The following is a 24,184-nucleotide window of genomic DNA, read 5'->3' as shown; positions in this document are numbered from 1 at the left end:
TGTTTCAAGGTAAAATAAATGCTCTAAATAAAGAAATTTTTTTTTATAAAATGATGTTTTTATTTAATAAGTTTTCATGAAGTGGAAACAAGTTCAAAATTGGTAAGTACCACGGCTTCTAAAATTATACATCTAATTTTTTAAAAAAGATAATATGATTTTATGAGATTAGTACATTTGAGATCATAGTTAACCAATACTAAATGAACTTTTGAAATAGAAAGAATTTTTTTATAAAAAAAAAAACCCCCCAATTCATAGTCTAATCTAACCAATAATAACTTTATAATATCCATAATTGCATTAACTCCAACTAAATTCAAAACTATCCTATTGCCTACTCAAATTAAATTAAGTTACTTAGAAAAATGTGATATATCATTCATATAAATTAAAATGTAAGGTTCGAATCTCATACTCTTATATGCAATCAAGAGTTAAATTTTTTTTAAAAAAAAATAACAAAAAATATTTTTAAAAATTTAATTTTCTATGTAGATTAAAAAAACTAGAAGACAATGTGACATTTTTGCATTGTCTGACAAATTAAAAAATAAAAATAAAATTATTTTCACAAATAAATAGCCCAAAATATGTATTATTGTTCATTTATTCCGTAGAAATATTGTTAAAATAAAAAAATTATATTTGATACTTTTTAAAAATTAAATTTAAAAAACAGAATTAAAAGAACCCTTAATTTTTTTTCAAAAAAAAAAAAAATTATAGTCTCATAACATTCCAATTCAGTAATCCCAAATGAAATAATGTCGAAATAGAAATATGGAAAACGTCAATATTTCTCATTAAGGTCACCAATCAATCATTCTTCTGTCGTTTTAATGAAAAGGAAATCTAAATGGAGAGGACCAACGCCCGCATCTACCCAAGAAATTCCCCAAAAAAATAAAAATAAATAAATATGTAGGTGGATGGATGCGTAGGGTAAGCAGCAACCGTGGAGAAAGTAGTCCCCACGGAACCCCACGAGTCCATGTGCGAGGACCCTCCTTGGAAACTACGTCGTTTTATCCATGGTCTTTCAAGCCACCTTCACATCCACAAAAATCTGCCCACGCCATTCTCTCATTCATTCTCGGGACTAATAAATCAACCCATATATACACGTTATATTGTAATATTGAAAATAATTAGTCCTTTTTTTTTTTTTAATAATTTAGGATTTGTCGTGTCACTTTGGATACTATACTGCGCCACGACACTTGTAAGGTGAAAGTCGTCCTTTTATTGACGCATCGTGGTAATTTATCAGGATACACTCTTAAAGGAGAATCAAACCTGTGATCTTGGGTTATAAATTGTCTTTATCACTTGAACCAACTCGATTGGGCAGTAGACATTTATTAAACTTGTTCCTCCTCATGCAACGTCCTTTTTTTTTTTAGTCCAAACTACAAAAAATTAATCACAATATTTTTATATTTTTTAACATTTATTTACATGAAAAATGTTGAAAAAATGTACCAAAAAACATACGTGTTTTTCAAAATTTTTTTATATAAATGTCAGAAAACTAAGAAATAAATGTGTGCTTTTGTGATTTTAAAAATTAAAATGTAAAACTTGAGTTATTTTTGCATTTAAATAGGCTTATATTTGTTTTTAGAAAACAACACTTGCCAAATTTAAAATTTTCAAAAAATACTTTTTAACTCATATGTTTATGAATATGCAACTGTTGATAAATTTTTTGTACTGCAAGACAATTTTTTTTTAAATTGGTAACATTAAATTTAATCTTTACATGTCGGTATAAAAGATAAAAACGACACATTACTTGTACCAATTGTTAAAATTGGATACGAATATTTATTGTTAGAATATTCAATTCTCATATTAAATAAAGATAACTTCAATGCTAAGGGGCTCACTATAAGTTAGTTAATGTGTAAATATTGTTGCATGTGCATAAAAAGTTTAAATTAAATAATAAATATAACTTATTGTACTTTAACAAATAACAATTAGTATTGTGACAATATATAAAACTATACGTCGGAGTTTGGGTCATTCATTTAACCCTAACCCGCACTGTAGAAGCCTATATCACAAGGACGTCACCCCAACCTCACCCTTGTTTTTCTATATTTGTGTGTTAGAAATTTGTCAAAGAATTTTGAATGTTGATAAACTAGTAAAATAATTAGGTGAGACTCCATTATTAATTAGTATTATATACACACCTTGGACTAACTCTACATTTTGTAACATGAAATTCATATATTAAATCTAATACGTATATATTTTATAAGATAATATAATTGGTCGTTTTTTTTTTCAAAAAAAAATCACAAATCTAAGTTTAAATATTAAAATATGTACTCACGAACACTACATTAGTTGTAATTGTTTATTAAAAATTGTTTTATCTCATTTTAATGTTTTATTATTTAACTAATTTTGTTTAACTACAAATACAAATTTAAATACACATAAAATATAAATATCTTCTTCTTATGTAAGAATTGGTTCGTATAAATTTTAAATCTTAAATTTGATTGTGTATGGATTTAGACAATGTTGTTTAAATTTACATAAAGTCAAATCTAAAACCCAAAATCCTCACTTATCTTCAAATATTTTACTTCAAATATTTATATTTCTTTTATATTTATTACAATTACCACAAATGTTTACACATATGAAGTTTACGATCCATTATTATTATTATTATTATTATTATTATTATTATTATTATTATTATTGTGGTGGTGGTGGTTGTAGGCGAAATCCACTTGGAAAAAAAGAGGGGAAAAAAAATCCAATGTACGTAAGTAATCCAAACGAGTTGGAAAGCTTAATTGTGTAGGGCCCACATGACAGTGATATCGTATTTCTCATCTATAATCAAATCTACTGTAACGGGAATTGAGACAGAGCATCATGGGCCTCCGTCTAACATTAGTCACACGATCTCTTAGTTTGTTCTTTCTGTCAATGCCACGTGCGTTCCACGCGATCTGAAAGCGCGTAGGCATGGACTCTCCCTATCGTAATAAATGTCGTCTTTATGTATACGAAAGTCCAATTTGGAGTTCTCTACCGTTGGATTATCCCCCGAGATGGTCCAAAAGACAAGTGTTGGTGTCAATAACATCTTCCTCTAAAAGTACTTCACATTTATTTTTTATATATCGAATGACAATTTTATCCTTAATTTCAATAATATTGATTAATTTGCACTGCCCTTTATTTTCATTTCACTTGCAAAGTGAAAAGTGGAAAAATTATCAATTAATAAATAAAAATAAGTGTAGTGCCGAACGTTGTAAAATTTTAATTTGCGACAAATTACAGTTTGATCAAATTATTTTTTATTTTTTTAAAAAAATTTAAGTTCAATCTTTAAAAATTAATTTTAATTTTGACGAGATCCTCGACAAGGACTTGAGATAAATTAAATATGAAAACTTTCAAAAATTAAATTGTCACACTTTAAAACGTAGAATGCGAAATATAACTTAGTCAAATTTCAAACACTTTGTATAATAAAATTTATAGAGTAATTCAATAGTAAAAGCAAAACCTAAGCAATTTGTATATCAACTTTATGAATTTGATTTCTCGTAAAATCAAACTTGTATTTAAATAAATATTTCTCAATTACTATATATTAGGTGTCTAGAAAGTAGCCAATCAATTTATTATCAGGTTTCTTTTCTAAAAAAAATATTATTGAAAAAAGTATTCCTAAGTAATGATACTTGCATATGTATAATTGTAAGAAAATATTATTTAATTAAAATTATTTTAAAGCATAAATTCTCATTAAATTTAATAAATTTTATTAGATTTTCAACGATGTTCAACCTTGCGGAAAAAGAATGAGAACGCATAAAAGGGTGTGTTTACGAACAACGCTACTAAGACATAATCATGACCCACTCACATGCCATTTAATAGTGTTTACATAATATGTGTTGTACTACTAATATTTTTAGTAATTTTTTTAATGAGGAACAATGTTATTATCATTATTATTATATAATTGTTATTATGTTATACCCTACAAGATGAAATCGAAGAAAATAAAACGGAAAAAGAAGAAGAAGTCAAAAGCACCGTTTGGTGCGTAGCTATGGTTTAATTTAATTATAGGGGAGTGTTTGTGTTCGTCTCTAATACGTATAAGTGGGTTTTTTTTTTTTTTTTAATTTCTGAATTAATTAATATTTATATAACTTAAATAAATACATATTTATGCAATTTAACAATATATTTTACTTTAATTCATATGTACTACATTTTATAATTAGTAGAAAAATAAAATTGTTTTCGTGTCAAAATAACATAGTTTAATTTGATTTTTTTTAATTCACATGCATGACTTGGTGCGACAGATATTAATCTCTTCATTCTTACCTTATTTACTCTTAAACGTGACAATGCCAACTTTTATTATTATTATTATTATTATTATTATTATTATTATTATTATTAGTTATTTGGAGGCCCACATCGAATTTAATTTTTTTTCATTTTTTGAAAGAGAGTATATTCATTTTTGTAGACTTGGGTTACATAAACCTAAGACATTCCATACTATTTAAATTTCTTTATATTTATAATCAAAATTTAAATTTGATACTTCAAACATAGAAGTTTAATAACTAGGCTTAATTTGAACTATTTGACAAAGGAAAACAACGAACTTTTGAAAGAAAAGAAAAAACTAATTAAGATTGTTGGGGGGAAAAGATTGATATCATTGAGTATTTAGACAAAGAAAAAGTTTTAAGCTAGCTAAGCGACAGTTTGCTATTACTGTTAAAAATTAAAGAAACGAAATAAAAAAACTAGAAATAGAAACCAAAAAACTAAAAACCGATAACTTACTTTGTTAACATTTATAAAAGAAAATACAAATTAAAATATAGCTAAAAAATGTTTATTTTCATTTTTAAATCAAATAATATTATAAAAATATGATTAAAATAATAAAATTACAAATAGTGCACATTAAAAAATACTATTGTAAAAATAAATTTTATTATAATTATTTTACTTTCAAATTTTTCTATATAATAAAAATTTTATTGAACATGACAATTAAAAAATAGTAAAAGTATTTTGTAATTGGTTTTATTATTATTTTTTAAAATTTATATATACTTTTCATTTAATTATATTTAAATTTCTATGATCATTTAATTTTGATTTTAATTTAAAAGTGTATAAAATGAATAATTTAATAAAAAAACTATTTATAGATATTAAAATTTTTTGACCAAAACAATTAAAAATCATTAAATTTAGTTTTCAATTTTTTGACAAATAACTGAAAATCGGCAACAAAAAAAAAAAAAAAAAAAAAAACTGACTACATAAACAAACGTGTTTTTATAATCCGTTTCTTTTCGATAATTTCTTTATTTTAGGAGATATAAATAAATGAGAATTTTTTTATAATATTTGAAAAAAAAATTAGAAACACTACAACTCAGATGAATCAATGACTTTTATAAGAAAAGGAGAAAAGTAAAATAAAAAAATAAAATTAATTTAGAATTATATTTTCCTTTTATATTGAATATTATTAAGAATAAACATTTTAAAGCATGATTTAACTTTAAAGAAATAAGAAAACTAGAGATGCGAAAATTAAATCACTTTTTTTTCACTTTTTATTTTTAATCAAATATAAAAAAAATATAAATTATTTCATATGTTTCTTTATTTTTTTTCTTTTTCTAAGCTTTCCAAGCTTAAAACATGACCTAATGAAATAAAGTAATTCTGTAAAAAAAAAAAAAAAGAAAGTCATTTTTTATAACTTTTGTTCTTCAAAAGTTTGGATTTTTAAAAGTTTTTTTATAACTTTATTTTCTGAAAAAATTAAAATAACCATTTTAAAAGCTGAAAAAAGTGGATTAGCAGATAGATTACACTCAATTTATACTTTATAAAATAAAGGAATTATCAAAAAGTATTCTGAATTCACCAAAACCAAGAATGGCTCTATCATTTTCTTTTTAAAGAAAATTCCACATGCTAGTGTTCTCAAAATTAAAAAATAAATAAAAACTAATTAAGTAAAACAAACCAGAAAAGGATTTAAATTTCCCGAGACCTGTCACCTGCGATTCATCTGGATCAAAATGACGTCACATAGACCGGGGCAGAATTACGTGGCGTCTTTTTATTGGACGAAAGGCGTAACCAGCGGGTAAGGTTTTTCCACCAAAAGGTAGGCACACATACACGTGAGAAGCACATTCATGAACTCTCTCACGAGACTGACCAAAGAATCCATTACAAATATTATACCATTTAATTTTTTTGCAATTAATAAAATCACTATTAATGCAATTATTTCAAACAACCCCATTACTCCCGAAAATATGGCGGTAAAATCAATGCCCCCGTGTTCTCGTATTCCCGAGAACCCATCCATCTCGTTAACTCGCCATCTCATACCGAAATCATGAACTCAAATCACGTGATACAATAATACAAACTATAAATACCCAGTGGCACAACCGTAATTCCCTCCCAAATCCGTGTCCAAAATTCACGGGCCTCGTCCGAGAAAACCTTGTCGTTTCTTCGGGGATCTGAGAGGAGTGAAAATCGCTGTCCCAACTATTTCTCCATCCTCGTCGGGTGTTCGTCACCCTTAAACCCAAACCGTCCGATCAAAATCAAACTCTTTCAAGACCTCTGTAGCAAATCAAAAGCGCCCACGCTATGGATTCCGTACGCAATAAAAGTACTAGATCACGCCTCGTCTGTCCAAGCTGACGGACAGCTGGCAGCTGGAGATTCCGCGCCGATAAACTCGACAAAGTGAAGCCGGCTATGTGGGACCCACTTTGAACTGTACACATGCATAAGAACATCAACGTATCGCTCGGTAAGTCACTGCGCTTATGATCCATAAGTCTCTGTACTTATCTTCCGCTATCTGTCGCCTCTTCCTATTTAACTCGCCATTCCTGCAAGTTAAATGTTCGTATTTCTCTAGAGAGAGAAGAGTGTAGAGAGAGGAAGTAGAAAGAGAAAGGGAGACTAGAGAGAGAAAGTAGATAGGGAAAGAGTGTTCCCATCTGAGCTCGTTTCCCCTTCTCTCTCTCTCTCTCGGCGACTTGGTGTCTTCTAAGTTCTAAATTTCTTCTCTGCAATCGATCTCTCTGCTCGTTTTCAAGGTAAGCTTTCCTCGAGCTCTCTTCTTTCTGTCTTCCGGAATCTCTACTTTAACTCCTCTTCTTTCTCTTTCCTATTGACATGCTTTTGCAATTTTCCCCTTTCCTTTGTTTCTTTGATTCCATTGGTTTAAAGCTGCTTTCATGTCTATGATCCTTTAGAAAGAAGCCCTAATTTTTTTATTCTCCACTTTTGAAGATGGTTTTGGTTAATATATGTCGGTATGATGCTCAATCTGTGTGATGGTCATATATATGTTGCGCAAATATAGGGTTATTGTGATCTAGTTTTTGGTTAGTATTTGAAATTAGTCATTTGTGCTGTTTATTTTCAATTTGAATTTTTGTGTTGACCGATGCCCTGTTTTTTATTTTTTAATTTGTTCCCTTTTGGAACAGATCTGCTGATATATTTGGTGATTTTTGTTCATCTGGGTTTGAAGAGGGGGTAGTTACAATGTCATCTCTCAGTAGAGAGCTTGTGTTCCTGATCTTACAGTTTCTCGATGAGGAAAAGTTCAAAGAGACTGTTCACAAGTAGGTTTTGATTTTGATGTTTATTTATTTAATTATTTATTTTTGGGCGTATGTTGATTATGTTCTCATTTTTTTCTTATTGTATGGCTTGTTTTATTTTTAGGCTTGAACAAGAATCTGGCTTTTTCTTTAACATGAAGTATTTTGAGGATGAAGTGCATAATGGGAACTGGGATGAGGTTGAGAAGTATCTCTCTGGTTTCACCAAAGTAGATGACAATCGTTATTCAATGAAGATATTTTTTGAAATAAGGAAACAGAAATATCTTGAAGCATTGGATAAGTATGCTTGAAATTTTTAAAATGTTTCCTTGTCCATTCAACTTTTTTATGGGATTTATTATTATTTTTTCCATGTACAATTATTTTTCATAAATAATCACTTTGTCTGTGAATTTGGTCATTTGTATTTTTTTGATAGACATGACCGGTCCAAGGCCGTAGATATCCTTGTGAAGGACCTTAAAGTGTTTGCCACATTTAATGAAGAGCTTTTCAAAGAAATCACTCAGCTCTTAACACTAGAGAATTTCAGGTATAAATCTTATATGAATGTCCTTAAATGTCACTTTGATGCAGGTTTAGCTAATGTAGTCAATACTGACACGATGTGTGGTAGGGAAAATGAGCAACTGTCCAAATATGGAGATACAAAGTCCGCAAGAGCTATAATGTTGGTTGAACTCAAGAAGCTTATTGAAGCGAATCCCTTATTCCGTGATAAATTGACATTTCCAAACCTAAAAAATTCACGGTTGCGAACTCTTATCAACCAAAGGTAATTTTTAGGCAATGGTTCATTTAGGTTGAATGGTTTGGTTTGTATACTTGAATTTAAAGTGACTCTCGAGTGGCACTCATTTGAACTGAATGATGCCACTGTGTTTGAACAGAATTTATTTCAGCGCCTTTCGTCTCCCATGCCATTTTAAATGAGTAGTTGTTGCATGCTAAGGTTGCTTTTAGAATTTAGGTGCTTACATAATTTCTATTCATTATCAATTCTATTGTAATTCATAAAAGAATGTTTTCGTGATTGAAATGCTATATGAAATAAATCAGATATCTTTCTCGGCTATGTGAAGTAAATCTAGTTGTCTCTTTTGGTGAATAAAATGAAAATCTGAATTTTCGTAGAATTTCCAAAAGTAGCAAAAAAAGTCTTCCAGTTATAGCCCATGGAATATATGCTTCACAGTATGGGACCAGGATAGAATATATGCAATCTTTTAAATCCTAGTTTGGCATTACTACTCGTCATCAGCCTAGTTTAAATGGATACTATTTGCATACTTCTCCTGTGTTTAGTGCACACAGATACTGATTTCTTATATAAAAATGTACAGCTTAAATTGGCAGCACCAGCTTTGTAAAAACCCAAGGCCAAATCCTGATATAAAAACTCTCTTTGTGGATCACTCTTGTGGACAACCAAATGGTGCACGCGCTCCATCCCCTGCTAACAATCCCTTGCTAGGGTCCTTACCTAAGGCTGGAGGGTTTTCTCCCCTAGGTGCACATGGGGTGAGTTATCTGGCCTAGTTGGTGGTGTTATCCATTTTGGTTTACATCTAAATATCTTTTGATATGATGGCCTTTGTGTTCTCAGCCTTTTCAACCTACAGCTGCACCAGTTCCAGCTCCCCTTGCAGGTTGGATGTCCAATCCTCCTACTGTAACCCATCCAGCAGTTTCTGGAGGAGCCATGGGCCTTGGAGCTCCATCAATCCCAGGTATTATTTTCTCTTGATTTTATACAGGCCTCCAAGTTTCATTGTGTGATGTTACCAGATCATGTATCATATCTTTGATTTTTTTTCTTATTTATTCGTTTCATTTCCTCTTGTAGCTGCTTTGAAGCATCCGAGAACTCCTCCAACTAATCCTTCTGTAGACTATCCTTCTGGAGATTCAGAACATGTTTCCAAAAGAACAAGGCCCATGGGGATTTCTGAGGAGGTAATTTGGTTTGGCGTTTGCCACACTATATCTCCCTAGCCGTCTTATGAACTCCTGTCGGACTTTGACTACTATTTTTGTTGATCTTTGTTTGTTTTTCATGCAGGTAAATCTGCCTGTTAATGTGTTGCCAGTATCATTTCCTGGTCATGGTCATAGTCAGGCATATAATGCACCATATGACTTGCCAAAAGCTGTTGCACGAACTTTGAATCAGGGATCATCCCCTATGAGCATGGATTTTCATCCTGTTCAACAAACATTACTTCTAGGTGTGCTTTTTTGGTGCTTATTTTGCTTACGTGATCTTTTAATTTACAGTTGTTTGGTAGCTGGTTTTTTTCTGTTACTGTTTTAACTGGAAATTGACTTCATCAATGTGATGCTTCAGTTGGTACCAATGTGGGGGACATTGGGCTCTGGGAAGTTGGATCTAGGGAAAAATTGGTTTCAAGAAACTTCAAAGTTTGGGATCTTGGTGCTTGTTCAATGCCCCTGCAGGTTTGTCTCCTTTCATATCATTATTTAAAGAAAACACCAATTATTTTGTGCTGGAACATTTAATGCTTGCTCTAGTGCCTGAAAGCTGTACTTGTATTGATGGAATTCAGGCAGCACTTAAAGATCAGGCTGTGTCTGTCAACCGCATAATTTGGAGCCCTGATGGTTCTTTATTTGGTAAGCTAGAACATAAGTTACATTGAGTGCTTAATTTCTGAAGGTTAATAGTAGCATTACTTTACTTGTCCTTCCCAACAAACAGGGGTTGCATACTCAAGGCACATTGTACAAATATATGCTTATCATGGGGCTGATGATGTACGGCAACACCTGGAGGTATGTGTAGCACTAAGTGTTCTGAATTTCCAATTACTTTATTTCTTGTTGCACCACTCTTATCTACTATGTTGCATCTGACATTGCATGATACCGCTTTTTCTTCTTTAGATTGATGCACATGTTGGAGGAGTAAATGATCTTGCATTCTCGCACCCCAATAAACAACTTTGTGTAATAACCTGTGGCGATGACAAGACCATCAAGGTTAGTTTTTCGAGGATGTCTATTTAATCAATTAAGTTGGGAAATGCCACAAGCATTTTCTAATTTTTTTTTTTTTCAAATTTAGGTTTGGGATGCAAGTACAGGTGCAAAACAATATACTTTTGAGGGTCATGATGCTTCTGTTTATTCTGTATGCCCTCATTATAAAGAAAACATCCAGGTAAAAAGTGCATTACTCTTGGCCTAACATTGTATATTTTTATTTTTTGCCTTCATGCAACTTGAATTTTTCCAGTCTTTTCATGTTCCTCTATGTTCTTTTTTCTGTTAATCTGCTTCAGTTCATATTTTCCACTGCACTGGATGGAAAGATAAAAGCATGGTTATATGACAATATGGGATCTCGAGTTGATTATGATGCTCCTGGCCGCTGCTACACGACAATGGCTTACAGTGCTGATGGCACAAGGTTGATTTACTTCACCCAGTGTATTCACACTATCAGTGCTCTGTTGCTTGTTGGGTCATACTAAACATTTTTCTTATTCTCATTTCCTCTTTTCTTTTCTTTTTTTCTTTTTTTTTGGGGGGGTGGGGTTGATTGTAGGCTGTTTTCATGTGGAACTAGTAAAGATGGGGAGTCATATATTGTTGAATGGAATGAAAGTGAAGGTGCAGTTAAAAGAACCTATCAGGGATTCCGAAAACGTTCCTTGGAAGTAGTGCAATTTGATACAACTAAAAACCGGTTTTTAGCTGCTGGTGATGATTTCTCAATTAAATTTTGGGATATGGACAACATTCAACTTTTAACAAGTATTGATGCTGATGGAGGCCTTACAGTAAGTTCTATATGAATGTGTGTTTTCTTTTGGCTACATGAATCAAGCAAACTAAGGGAAGATTTGAAGATGAGTATGAGTTTACTTATTTTCACCTTTCTTATTTCCAGGCAAGTCCACGTATTCGCTTCAACAAGGATGGCACTCTACTGGCTGTTTCTACTAATGATAATGGCATTAAAGTTTTGGCAAATTCTGATGGTCTGCGGTTATTGCGCACATATGAAAATCTTTCTTATGATGCCTCAAGAGCATCAGAAACAGTCGCCAAGGTAGTTTCTCTAGATTGTTGGACATTCTTGGACATCTCTTTTAATGAGAAATAAATTCTTTCTAATATGTGTTACCAATGCAGCCAGCAATAAACACAATTTCAGCTGCTGCCGTGGCCGCTGCTGCCGCTACTAGTGCTGGACTTGTGGACAGAGGTGCCTCTGTGGTTGGTATTGCTGGAATGGTCCGTCTCTCATGCCTTTCTTTCTTTATATATTTATTATTTTTGCACATTTATCCTTCACCATCTGAAGTGTACAGCATGTAAGCTAATTTCGAGGAGCATTTGTTGTATTTTTTTTTTCCATTGTTGCAGTATTTTTATTTCCTTTTCTGTAAAATAGACCTTTATGACTTTATTTCATGATTATTTCCAAGTAACATTTGCCTTTTTTTTTTAAAAGAATGGCGATGCAAGAAGTTTGGCAGATGTGAAACCTAGATTAACTGAAGAAGCCAATGACAAATCAAAGATTTGGAAGCTGACTGAAATTAATGAACCTTCTCAGTGTCGTTCATCAAGGCTTCCAGAAAACTTGAGAATAACCAAGGTACTAACTGTTTTTTCTACCTATAATGCCCTTAATGCATCAATAAATTGATTTTGTTTTCTGAACATGTTTGACCATTAACTTTCCATCAATGACATCTATGACTATTTTTCCTATTTCAGCAATTGCAGACTGTTTTTTTTGGGTATTTTATTGACATTGTAGCTATCATGCTTATAACTGACTATTTTTCATTTTCTCATTATTTGGACATGGATACTTCCAATTAGCTGTTGATGCTTCATGTAAAGAATATTTGGGTTCTGCTATCAATTTTTTTTTTTTTAAAACAAAAAATATTATAGTGCTTTTTCTTTGTCTCTCTAGCTTATTGATATTTTAACTTTGTAACAAAGGAGCTGCCCGACTTTTTAATGATTATCTTTTTATTGAGTAATTGGTAAAACCTTTTGATTGATATGTACTAGTATTGCTGCTGATCCCTCAAATTCCTCATTGAATTCGCAAATAAGTTTGATTTGTGCCCTTCCCGCCAGCCCACCAAAGAAAACACCCAACCAAACAAATGTGTATGTGCAGCTTGGATTATTGCATGTGCATGGGAAGTGTTCCAGTCAATTCCATGAGCTCCAAACAAGTTTTATCATATTAGAATTAAAACAAGCTGAGTTACCATTCTTCATGTGTATGTACACATAAAAAAATTGGTAGTTAACAATTCATCTAGCTTTGTGTGTAACTGGGAGGTGTATTCTCTGTTGCATTTCTTATACCTAACTTCCTGGAGATAACAGTGACAAATATCTTGAAACATATGGCCTATTTTTTATAAGACTCTGTTCCTGGTTCAAGAATGGAAGCTTAGTACTCTTCCTCTCTTAGAATGTGTTTGGATAGGGTATTTTGAAGAGGAATTTCATTTCTAAGAGCTATTTAAGATCTCTCTTTTTCAAGCTCTTTGTTTGGGTAATATTAAGAGAGAATTCATAAGTTCCAGGAGATTTTTAGAAAGGTATTTGGAGCCCCCTCCAAATTACTTCAACAAATAACACAAGGTGGATGTCATTTAACAATTTCATTCCTATAGAGGGGTTTTAGAAATATTTAGACACTTCACCTCCCTTGATTCATCTACACTAGAGTCCCACATTGACAGCCATAGCTATTAGCTAAAGCTTCGGGTATGAGTAGCCTGCGCCTCTCTCTCTCTCTCTCTCTCACGCGCACACACACACACACACATAAAAATCTCAACCTCAATCTTGATCTCTTGTCTCTCTCATCCATTATCTTTCTTCTGTTGAGGTCACCAGCACCTCCATAAGCATGTGTCTCCCCAGACATCCCATCCATTTGGAGTACCAGCCTACTTGACCTTGCTCATTCAAGATTTTGTTCTTCAGTAGTCCGATTGAGACCTATTTAATTACAGGCTCAATCGTCATTGACAAAAGGATGATGAATGTGTCAAGAGGCAATGTGCCGAATCCCTTTGTTTGCTTTTTAAAGATTTGTGAGATGATTTTTGTGTGTGTTTGTGTGTGGTATTAATACGGAGTATTATTACGGTGCTCGAATTTGATTCATTAAAATACTCTAGTAGTTCAAACTTGACTCGAACTTGAGTAGAATAGAATTGAGTCAAGTTAGGGGATGAGTCAAATCCAAGTAGCTCGTGAATAAGCTGGACTCACTTACACTTGAATACCTTATTTTTACCTGCAATTTAAAAAAAAAATAATAATAATACTGGGAAAGACTTGAAGTGTTAAAAGCTGTTATTCTGTCATGGGATGCTATTCTGGTGTTAGTATGCAATTTTTCAAACACTTGATGCAAAACTTATAACTCATTCTCTTCTTCTTCTTCTTCTTTTTTGCATTATGAAATGAGTCAAATTTAAAATCAACCGAACACTTTTATTATAATCGTGGGTTTGTCATATGAAGTACAGACACATGTTCTTTATAAATCCTCTGTTAAAACCTCATTTTCAGAATTATTATTATTTATTATTTTTTTGTATTACAAGGCAGCACTTTGAGAATATTTACCCAAACAAAATTTGTAATGGTTGGCTTTGTAAATAATGAGACTTGAAGTCGCATCATTTTGAAAGTTTCAATCATTTGAAGATACTGTGCGACCTTTTTCTAGAGATTGCCTCTTCTGTTACATTTTTTTTTCCCCCCTGATTTTCTCATAGTGGTATTAGCATAATCCTCCAACATGTGATGGGAAACAGAAACTTAACAAATGTTGATCCGCTGTGTTGCTTGGAAAGGTTTGGAATCCTGTTCCATAAAAGGTCAATCTGAAATGTACATGTTTTCATTAACTTTTATTTATTTTTCTGGTGGCACCATTGGGCCACTTGACAGTAAATACCCATTCCCCAACACCCCAACCCCTTACCACTAGGCTTAGGGTTGCTCTCATTTTTGAATATTAAGCTGGTTTGTATTTAAAATTAGTAGTAAAAAGCAATTGAAATGAAGTTATAAAAAATAAAAAATAAGAATGGTTGAATGACTTAGTGGAATTCAACTGAGGCGTGAAAAGTTATGTTGATGCCATTTCTCAATTAATGAAAAATGCATCCAAATTGATTGAGTTCTTGAGCAAAGGCCCCAAACCATTTGACAAGATCTAAGTTCACTTGAGCACAATGTTGAATGCAACTGGATTATGACATTCTAGATAGTGAACTATGCAACGAGGAAAAAATTGAGGGAAGAGGGAAATATAAAGCATGGAAGCATAAGAAAAGGGCATGGGAGTAGGTGAGCTTTAATTAAATAATTTGAAGATATTGCTAAAGTGACCCTATTTGCCATGTGTGGCACTAGGATGAACTAGTTCAAGAGCATAAATGCAATAAGGATTTATTTATTTATTTATTTATTTATTTATTTTTTAAAATATCTACTAGCTATCCCTGGAGGAAGTTGGCCTTCATGGGCTTGTCTATGGCAGATACTGCATTAGACAGTTAAGTTGCTATTGAAGTCACATCTTGTGCATTGTCGATATAATGGACCTTAGCTGTTGCTACCCCCAATTATGGTAACTGGCAAAGAGTTTTATGGTCTTGACTTCTGCTCTGATGCCTAGTATTCTGCTAGGATGATTGCTGTACTAAATGGTCTAGGGACGAATTAGTTTGAAGACATTACTTAATTGGTAAATCATGGTCTGGAAACTGCTAAATTTTTTTTAGTAGTGATGAGGAAGTCAAATGCAGTGGGTGTAGCAGAAATGGATCCTCTTGTAGCCTGATCTACAATCTTTCTTGTGCAACTACTTTATGGATAACTTTTAGGATATGAGAAAGAGTGAGTTCTTCTAATGCTCTTTTCCCTCTTTGGCAGCAGCTTTCACTATATTTTATTAGTGAGAATAGAAAAAGATGATAGATTTTTGAAAATGTAATTTTGCAATTCTTGGCTTGCAAATTAATTAGAATGAGCCGGATCTCATGTTTGGTAAAAAAAATAATTTACAATTATCACAATGCATCTATAATGAAATGTCAACAGAAAGGAAACTAGCTTGGGAAGACAAATGGATGTAACAAAAGGATACTATTAAAAAATATAAATCCATTCTCATACTCCAGGTGGGATGAAATAAAAAAATTATTGTCATTGTTTAGCTTTCCCAGCAATCTGTAAAAGTTGTCTCTCATTCTAGCGAACAGTTATAGGTTGTCGCCGTGTGACCTGGAGGTCATGGATGCGAGGCATGGAAACAGCCTCCTGCAAAAATGCAAGGTAAGGCTGTGTACTATAGACCCATTGTGGTCCACCCCTTCCCCAGACCCCGCATACGCTGGAAGCTTTGTGCACTGGTCTGCCCTTTAATGTATAACACATAATCTTAGACAATAAATAGGAAGACTTCTTTGCCAATCTTATTTGATGATCATGTGAGTGCTGAAAAATATGCCTTATTTTACTGCAGTAAGATTTTATATGTCGAATGAATTTGTGGTTATAACTCCATTTTAATCTACGAGGCCCCTCTATGCCTTCTTTCCTCTGGAAGAAATGATTTCCTAGTTAGTTTCTGTGTTCAATGCCACAGATATCCAGGTTAATCTATACAAATTCAGGTAATGCTATTCTAGCATTAGCCTCAAATGCCATTCATCTGCTTTGGAAATGGCAGCGAAGTGACCGAAACACAAGTGGCAAGGTATGTTGTGAAATGTTGTCTATATCCTGTATTGCTAGGTATTGTTAGTACTTTTATCTTAAATTTGGAGAGTTTGTGACATCCTCACAATTGATGCTTCATTTTGTAGGCAACAGCTAATGTTCCTCCTCTGTTATGGCAACCATCAAGTGGCATTTTGATGACAAATGACATTGCTGACACAAATCCTGAAGAGGCTGTGCCCTGCTTTGCTTTGTCTAAGAATGATTCTTATGTGATGTCAGCATCAGGAGGAAAGATTTCCCTATTCAATATGATGACTTTTAAGGTAATATAGGAAGGAAGAATATTTCTATTTTGGTATAGATGTTTTTGTTCAGTGTTCATATAATTTATCTTAGTTTCATTTGGCCAAGTGCAGACAATGACAACTTTCATGCCTCCACCGCCTGCAGCAACATTTCTTGCTTTTCATCCTCAGGATAACAATATAATTGCTATTGGCATGGATGATTCAACGATCCAAATTTATAATGTGCGAGTAGATGAGGTATGCTTTAGGTCATAATCAACTATCTGTGACCATTGTGATTTAGGAAGCAACACTTTTTATTTGTTGTATTCTCTTGATGCAGGTTAAAAGCAAGCTTAAAGGCCACTCTAAAAGAATTACTGGCCTTGCTTTCTCACATATATTGAATGTGCTGGTTTCATCTGGAGCAGATGCTCAGGTTAATGAACTTTCCTATTTACATTTGTGATCTATTTCGAAATATTTCAAAGATGGATGTGTGGGCTAGTGGACTGCTTGTCTGATATCCATTTCAAAATAATATCATCCGCAAATTATTTCGGTATCCCAGTCTAATCTAATCACTGCACACATGACTAAATTTTCTCTGTTCTGGCCATTTCTGAGAAATCCTGTTATAGCTTGGATATTGATTCCCTGATCACAATGTTACTCTAGCTTTGTGTGTGGAACTCCGATGGATGGGAAAAGCAGAAGAGCCGATTCCTGCAGGTTCCAAGTGGGAGGACACCAGCAGCACAATCAGATACACGTGTACAGTTTCATCAGGACCAGATGCACTTCCTAGTTGTACATGAGACTCAGCTTGCCATATATGAAGCAACAAAACTAGAATGTGTGAAGCAGGTATCTTTTGTCTAAATCAACTGTCTTGTGGAAATATATTTTAATTTCAGTTTCTAATATTGTCCTTTCCTCTTTATAGTGGGTCCCGCGTGAGTCTTCTGCTCCAATCTCCCATGCAACATTCTCATGTGATAGCCACCTGGTGTATGCTAGCTTTTTAGATGCAAGTGTCTATATATTTAATGCTGCAAATCTCCGACTACGATGTCGCATTAATCCTTCTGTTTATCTTCCAGCTAGTGTCAGGTATTTTATTTGCTCCATTGCCTACATGACTTTATTAAGAAGTTACTGGAAAACGACTTCATTGAGAAGATTGAGAAGCATCTCCTGCTTTTCAATAATGGGTTGCGTGTATTAACCTATATTTAAGTTATGTTTTTACCATCAATAGTTATGTTCTCAAAATGTCTGAACACCTGAAATATAGAGATTTCTCTGGAAATTTTCAAATTAACAATTTTTCTAAATTTGTACATGATCATACGGAACTTGTTAGTGGCATACCAAATAGGTCATTTCTACTTGTAGCATATTATGCAATCAATGTATATATATTCCAAATTCACATATTTACAGTCTGATCTGGGTTGGTGGTCATGGTTTTCCTCTTAAATGTATGAGCTGTTTTCATTTTGAACTATTTTCCTATTTCCTTTTGGCAGCAATTCTAATGTATACCCGCTTGTCATTGCGGCACATCCACAAGAAGTAAATCAGTTTGCATTAGGACTGTCAGATGGTGGGGTTCATGTCTTTGAGCCCCTTGAATCTGAAGGCAAATGGGGGGTGCCGCCACCTGTGGAAAATGGGTCAGCAAGTAGTGTGCCAGCTACGCCTTCAGTTGGTGCTCCAGGTTCAGATCAACCACAAAGATAATTAATGGATGCCAGAGCACAAGTTCTTTTACATGCTTTGCTTGCTGGCCCATTTCAAATTTAGGTATAGTTTGCAATAGACTGGTTGCATTTGTTATGAAGAGCAGTATTTGGAAACTCAGACCACCTAACCAGCTGATTTATCACTCTCACCCTACTATTAACTAAAGTGAGTCAGTGATTGAACTGGGTTACCGAACTTTCTGGTAGTGATGATCTAGTTTCCAGAATACTGGTGGTGCAATTTAATGCAAAATTTTTAACACCCAGAACGCAAGGCTCCCAACTTCCAATGCCATTTGGGTTCTGGGGTGGGCAAGATGCAGAGTCTTAACCTCTATGCTTGAAGACTCTTCCCATTATTGAGCCTGTGACCTTCAGATTTAAACGGTTGCACAATTATTTATTTATTTATTTTAAATGAGGGCAAGCCTGGACCCAATGGTAAAGGTGTTGCATTCAACAAAAAAGGTCACAAGTTCAAGTTATAGAAATAGCCTGTTCAATTGTGGAGGTAAGACTGTGTATGTGATGACCCTCCAAAATGGCGTGGGAGCTTTGTGCAATGGGTTTTGCATTTATTTATTTTTTTAATTTTAGAATTTTACTCTCCTGCCTCAAGCCTTTCTTATATATTATGTTGATTTTTTTTTCTTTGTGCAGTTTGAGATAATGTAATTTACTGAAGTCAACATGCAGAGGCTTAAGACCTAACATGTTGGGAAAAAAATTCATGTAAGGTAAATGCTTTAGGAGTTTTCGTATAAAAATATGTTGTTGGCTCACTTCATAGTAATTTCTTTGAGCAGGTTCCAAATTTTTCAGGACATCTTTTGTTGATTACTTGAGTGCTAATGCTGTTATGTGGCATGTTGCATTGTGGTCTGAAATTTCTACTTAAAATATGCTTTTCAACATTGCTTAATTCTTGCAAGTAAGTTCCCACCCCACTAGGCACTGGTTGTGGTGGCTGCAGCAGTTTCTGGCTGTTTGGTCGGCGTGCTTGTTTTAGTGCCCTTCCTCTCTACAAATTAGATCTTCTTCGCAGTTTCAGTAGTCCCCTAGATCCTTTGTAGTGGATTCTACCCTTGTACCCACATGTCTGAAGTTTCCATCAAATCTGCTGCCTTTGGTAACCTTTTCATGAAGGATTAAAATGAGGTGTGCCAATTATTGTCTTGTTGGGAATTTCATTTAGGTTTCGATCCATGGTTCTGGCGAATTTCTGCCACGTGCTTGTATATTTATTTTTTCCCAATTTTTGTTGCCAAATGCTGACCAATCTTCACCTTAATCACTGATCAAGTGAGCTAACCAGGACTCATTTCCCTTCCCAAGTGGTCTACCCCCTCCCATTCCTTAGCCAAGATCTGAAGTTGGAACATATGATCACTATGATGCAGGCAAGGATTAGGGTACCCTGCGGAACCTCAGTTTAGAATTAATGGACTGCTTGTTTGGGTATCTTTTGAGAATGGATTCTATTCTTTTAATGTTTGTTGACATATTCTCCTTTCGCATGGTTTAATAATCTGTTATAAAGCCACGAAACTATGAGAAGTTTAGTTTTGGATTAAAGAACCAACTTGAGAGGAGAATGGTTTGGATTAGATCGACATTAAAGGGTTGGTACTCTGGAAATTTGTTTGATGAGGAAAGCAAGAAGAGAGCGGAAGTTTCAATGCTTTGGTTCAAAGCAAGATGTTGCAAGTTACACAAAAATTCAATATAAAATTTAAAGCCCGTTCTAATTAGGGTTTGGGGATAGGGATGTGAGAATTTTAAAAATAATTTTCAATTTTTTTTTTAATTAGGGCAGTGTATTATACAACCACTCCCACACAAATAGATATACATGCCATGTACATGTGCAATATAATTCATTTAATTTGCTCAAAATTAACATATATATATGTGTGTGTGTGTGTGTGTGTATTATTTTTTCATATTTACCTATTTTGGGTGTTTTGAAATTTTCATTTAAATCAATTGCTTAAGCTTGAGTTCGAGTCTAGTGTGGTTTGTATAATGTTCAGATGGCTCAAATTCAATTGAACTAAGCTAGTTTCATAATAATTAACAAGCTGAATTCAAGTACGACTCACATGGTTCAAAAGCTATAAGGCCCAGCTCACTTTGAGTTCTTCCTTCAAGCGATTATTCGAAAGGAATATGTTTTAAAATATAAGTACAAGAAAATAATATCAATGTAAATAAATAGTTAAGTTTCCAAACAAGCCTTTAAATAAAGCCTAAGCAAAATTATTGAGTTAACACTAACCCTAGTTTACGTACAAACAAGTTATTTAAAGGGTTACTTCACCAGCCTATTACCAATTCATTAAAAACTCAATTCCCAAGTTAACAAGCTAATTTTGCAGTAATCTATTAAATTGGGAGCCGAGTTGGGCATGATTAAGCTTAAGCTCTTGTTTGCAAGCTGCCAAGAGGTAATTGTATAAAATGATAAGAAATGGATGCAAAGAAAAGAGATTTAAATAATTATGATTTATTTATGAGTTGATAATGGTGTTTGTGTTAATACAAATTATGTTTTTTTTTAAAAAAAAAATTAAATACTTCTACCAAAAGTAACGTCTCGAACCCTTAAACCCGGTCCGGTGCATTATAACTGATAAAATCCTAAAAATCCATTAATCCAAACATACGCAACGGAAAATAAAAACATAATCTCCATAAATATAATGTCAGAGTTTACTATTTCTATCTATAATCCATATTAACCATTCATCCACCTGTATTCGCAACTCCATAATCTTCCAAAAACTCAATCCACAACTAGTATTTACAATCATTCATTTCTCAACAGATTTAAAACATAAAGCATAAAAACATAAACTTAAACTTTATACAACTCAACAGTATTATCAAAATATACCATTTCTCTTTATAATCCTCAAAATGCTATGAATCTTCAAGCTCTTTAAGCCTGACCTCGAGGATGTCTTGAAAATAGATTAGGTAAATTGAAAATGGACCCCAAATCGAAAAGGTTGGTTTGTACTAATGATCGAACTCACTTTTTTATCTTTTTATCAAATTCAACTAGTTCTTATAATTTTTATTTATTTTTATACTTCAATTAATTTTAAATGCTTGACTAAATTCTTTTTGTGTCTTATGCTCACTGTGGACGAGAAATGTTATAAGTCTTATAAATTATAACCAAGTTATCTTTTATCTAAATTTAGAATTTGTATACTTATGGTTTATATTTTTAAGATATTTTTAATGATAAATTCCTTCATTACTAAACTACCATTTTGATTAGTAGGCCTTTACTTCTTCCTTTTTTTCTTTTTTCTTTTCTTTTTTTGTCTTACAAGTTTGTTAATTTTTCAATTTAAAATATGTTTAGTAAGGATATTTTTGTCAAATAAGATTTGGAATTTAATAATTACTAGATATTATATTAATGTTTATACTTTAATTTTGAGTCCCTATTTAAAATCTAGATAATGTTTAGAAAAGGAAAATTAAATCAATTTAAATTTTCATGTTTAATTATTAAATAAAAGGAGAGCAGCAATAAAATGTATAGTTAACTAGTTAACACAAATATTGATTGTACACAACAGTTTTCACTTTTCTTAGTTTCTAATCATATTTAATATATTTTTATTTTTAACACCATTCAATATAGAGAAAATATAATAAAAAATACTTTTTTATCTATATTAAACAAAATACTTGATTAAATAAAATAAAGAAATTGATTTTTCAAAAGCAGAGAAAAAAATAAATAAAAGAAGCTCTTCATAGTTTCCAACTAGATGGCCCAAATTAATGATGTCAGGGCGTTTAGTTTGTGATACCTTATATATATATATATATATATATATAGTCTACATGCCAAAGTCAAGCTCAGGAGTATATTTATGTGAGAGGAAGGTACTAACACTTCCTATACACCCAGATTTTTGAATACTACCACGATATATTTGAGATATTCAAACATTAATTAAGCAAAAACTTGGACTCTCCATTTTCTATTAAGTTACCTTTTTTTTTTTTCAAATATCGTTCCACCTTATAATCATCGAGTATCCATTATAATCATCATAAGACTTCTCTCACCTCGAGAACCCGTATCAAAGAATCCTTGAAGCCGGCTTTTCATCAAAACATATCTCGAAGTTTAAGCATATCATATGGCAGATGAAGCAATGGAAAAAAGCCAAATAATGAATCAAATACTATTCCTATTGGAACTAATGAGAGATTCTATTTCATTCAACTTACTCAAAAAAACCAAACACAACTTTACGGACTGAGGGAGAAACTCATATTTGATTTTAAACCCTATTCTTATATTTTATTTATTTTTTAAATATTTTGAAAAGTCAAATCTATGACATAATACTAGTATAATTCAAGAAAAAACTAGAAAAAAAAAAAAAAAAAAAAAGGGGGAAATTTTAATTATTTCATTTACTCTTCTTTTTTTTTTTTTTTTTACTTTTTTTTTTGAATTTTCACAAACCCATAAAAAGGAAAAATAAGCCACGACCTTATTTAACTATAGATAAATAAAATGAAATAGAAAAAAAAAACTAAAAATAGTACTAAGACTTAGATTCTAATAGAGAAACACAAAAGCCTTATTAAAAAGAAAACAATTTATTTATTTAAGACATTGTATTTTTTTTTATCAAAAGAATCAAACATAGAATAATAAATGAAAAATGAAAATGTATAGAAAAATCTATGAAAATTATTTAAGTGGACCGCTCGTGTAACGATCCCAAAAGTAATATGTGTGTAAGTGTAATCCTAATAATAATAATAATATTATTATTATTATTAAATTAATTAAATAAATAAACAAATAAAATGAATAGAATTATAATGATAAAAAAAGCTTATTGGAATAAATATATATATTCAGGAAAGGTTCAATTTCAATCTTGATTCAGGAAAATCCCCCCCCCCCCTCTCAAACGCTCAAAACCTCTCTTTCTCTCTCCTCAAACACTCTCTCTCTCTCTCTGATTTTTCTCTAACGGTAAGTCAAATCGAAAAATGAACACCATATCCGGGTGCCAACTTCACTCCTGAACACTTTAACCAGAGTAGATTCGTCTTTTGGACGTCGTAGGCACCACTCCAAGGTTAAGGTAAAGGAAATAGATTGTCAGTTGTTTTTAGAAAATTTAACCTATTAAATTGTAGTATTTAATTATTAAATTATAGTATTTGATTATCTCAGATTTTTGGAAATATTTTAGAATTATATTAAACAGCAGTGATTTGATTATATCAGATTTTTGGGAATATTTGGGAGTTATATTAAACTGTAAGAATTTGATTATATCAGATTTTTGGGAATATTTTGGAATTAAATTAAATTACAGGGATTTGATTTTATTAGATTATTAGGAATAATATATATATTTCTGAATATCCAGGCTTATGAAAATAGAAATTTTGGAATATTATTATTATTAGCATGTTTTTGGGAAATCATGTATTTTGAGTTAAGAAAATCCTAGAGATGTTGATATGTTTAATTCTCAGCAAAATATATATATTTTCCAGGCAGTTATAATATTAGGAATTATCATTCAAATTGTGTGCCATGAGTATATACTGATTTTAGAAAATATTGTAAAATTATGGAATTATGATATGGTATGATATGATATGGTTGTATGTCGAGATATGATGTGATATCGTT

At 32.2% G+C, this 24,184-nt stretch overlaps 1 protein-coding gene across 2 annotated transcripts; it reads left to right on the top strand.

Annotated features, from left to right (window-relative positions):
* Positions 1 to 6,975: 6,975 nt before the first annotated feature.
* Positions 6,976 to 19,411, top strand: LOC131157287 (protein TOPLESS). 2 transcript variants are annotated; one of them, XM_058111327.1, is made up of 27 exons: positions 6,976 to 7,166; positions 7,607 to 7,700; positions 7,804 to 7,983; positions 8,122 to 8,235; positions 8,320 to 8,478; positions 9,047 to 9,224; positions 9,310 to 9,433; positions 9,550 to 9,659; positions 9,766 to 9,931; positions 10,051 to 10,160; positions 10,271 to 10,337; positions 10,423 to 10,496; positions 10,608 to 10,703; positions 10,789 to 10,884; positions 11,006 to 11,133; positions 11,272 to 11,506; positions 11,617 to 11,778; positions 11,862 to 11,963; positions 12,184 to 12,330; positions 16,378 to 16,488; positions 16,598 to 16,777; positions 16,871 to 16,999; positions 17,085 to 17,180; positions 17,420 to 17,608; positions 17,688 to 17,854; positions 18,274 to 18,550; positions 19,150 to 19,411. In XM_058111327.1, the coding sequence occupies exons 2-26, from the start codon at positions 7,621 to 7,623 to the stop codon at positions 18,485 to 18,487; spliced, it is 3,414 nt and encodes a 1,137-aa protein (XP_057967310.1). In that variant the 5' UTR covers positions 6,976 to 7,166; positions 7,607 to 7,620; the 3' UTR covers positions 18,488 to 18,550; positions 19,150 to 19,411. The 2 variants fall into 2 exon arrangements, with proteins under 2 accessions (XP_057967310.1, XP_057967309.1); XM_058111326.1 differs by having other exon boundaries at positions 7,563 to 7,700.
* The last annotated feature ends 4,773 nt before the right edge of the window (positions 19,412 to 24,184 follow it).

The sequence above is a fragment of the Malania oleifera genome, chromosome 6 (assembly GCF_029873635.1).
Source record: "Malania oleifera isolate guangnan ecotype guangnan chromosome 6, ASM2987363v1, whole genome shotgun sequence".
Classification (NCBI taxonomy): Eukaryota; Viridiplantae; Streptophyta; class Magnoliopsida; order Santalales; family Ximeniaceae; genus Malania; species Malania oleifera.
This window is presented reverse-complemented; position numbering and strand designations above follow the sequence as displayed.

What these genes read in the sequence shown, in the direction of transcription:
- LOC131157287 (XM_058111327.1), top strand. Translation starts at nt 7,621, where the DNA reads ATGTCATCTCTCAGTAGAGAGCTTGTGTTCCTGATCTTACAGTTTCTC. An exon ending in CCATGGGGATTTCTGAGGAG is followed by an intron (nt 9,660 to 9,765) that starts GTAATTTGGTTT and finishes TTTTTCATGCAG; the next exon opens with GTAAATCTGCCTGTTAATGT. An exon ending in ATGCTGATGGAGGCCTTACA is followed by an intron (nt 11,507 to 11,616) that starts GTAAGTTCTATA and finishes TCTTATTTCCAG; the next exon opens with GCAAGTCCACGTATTCGCTT.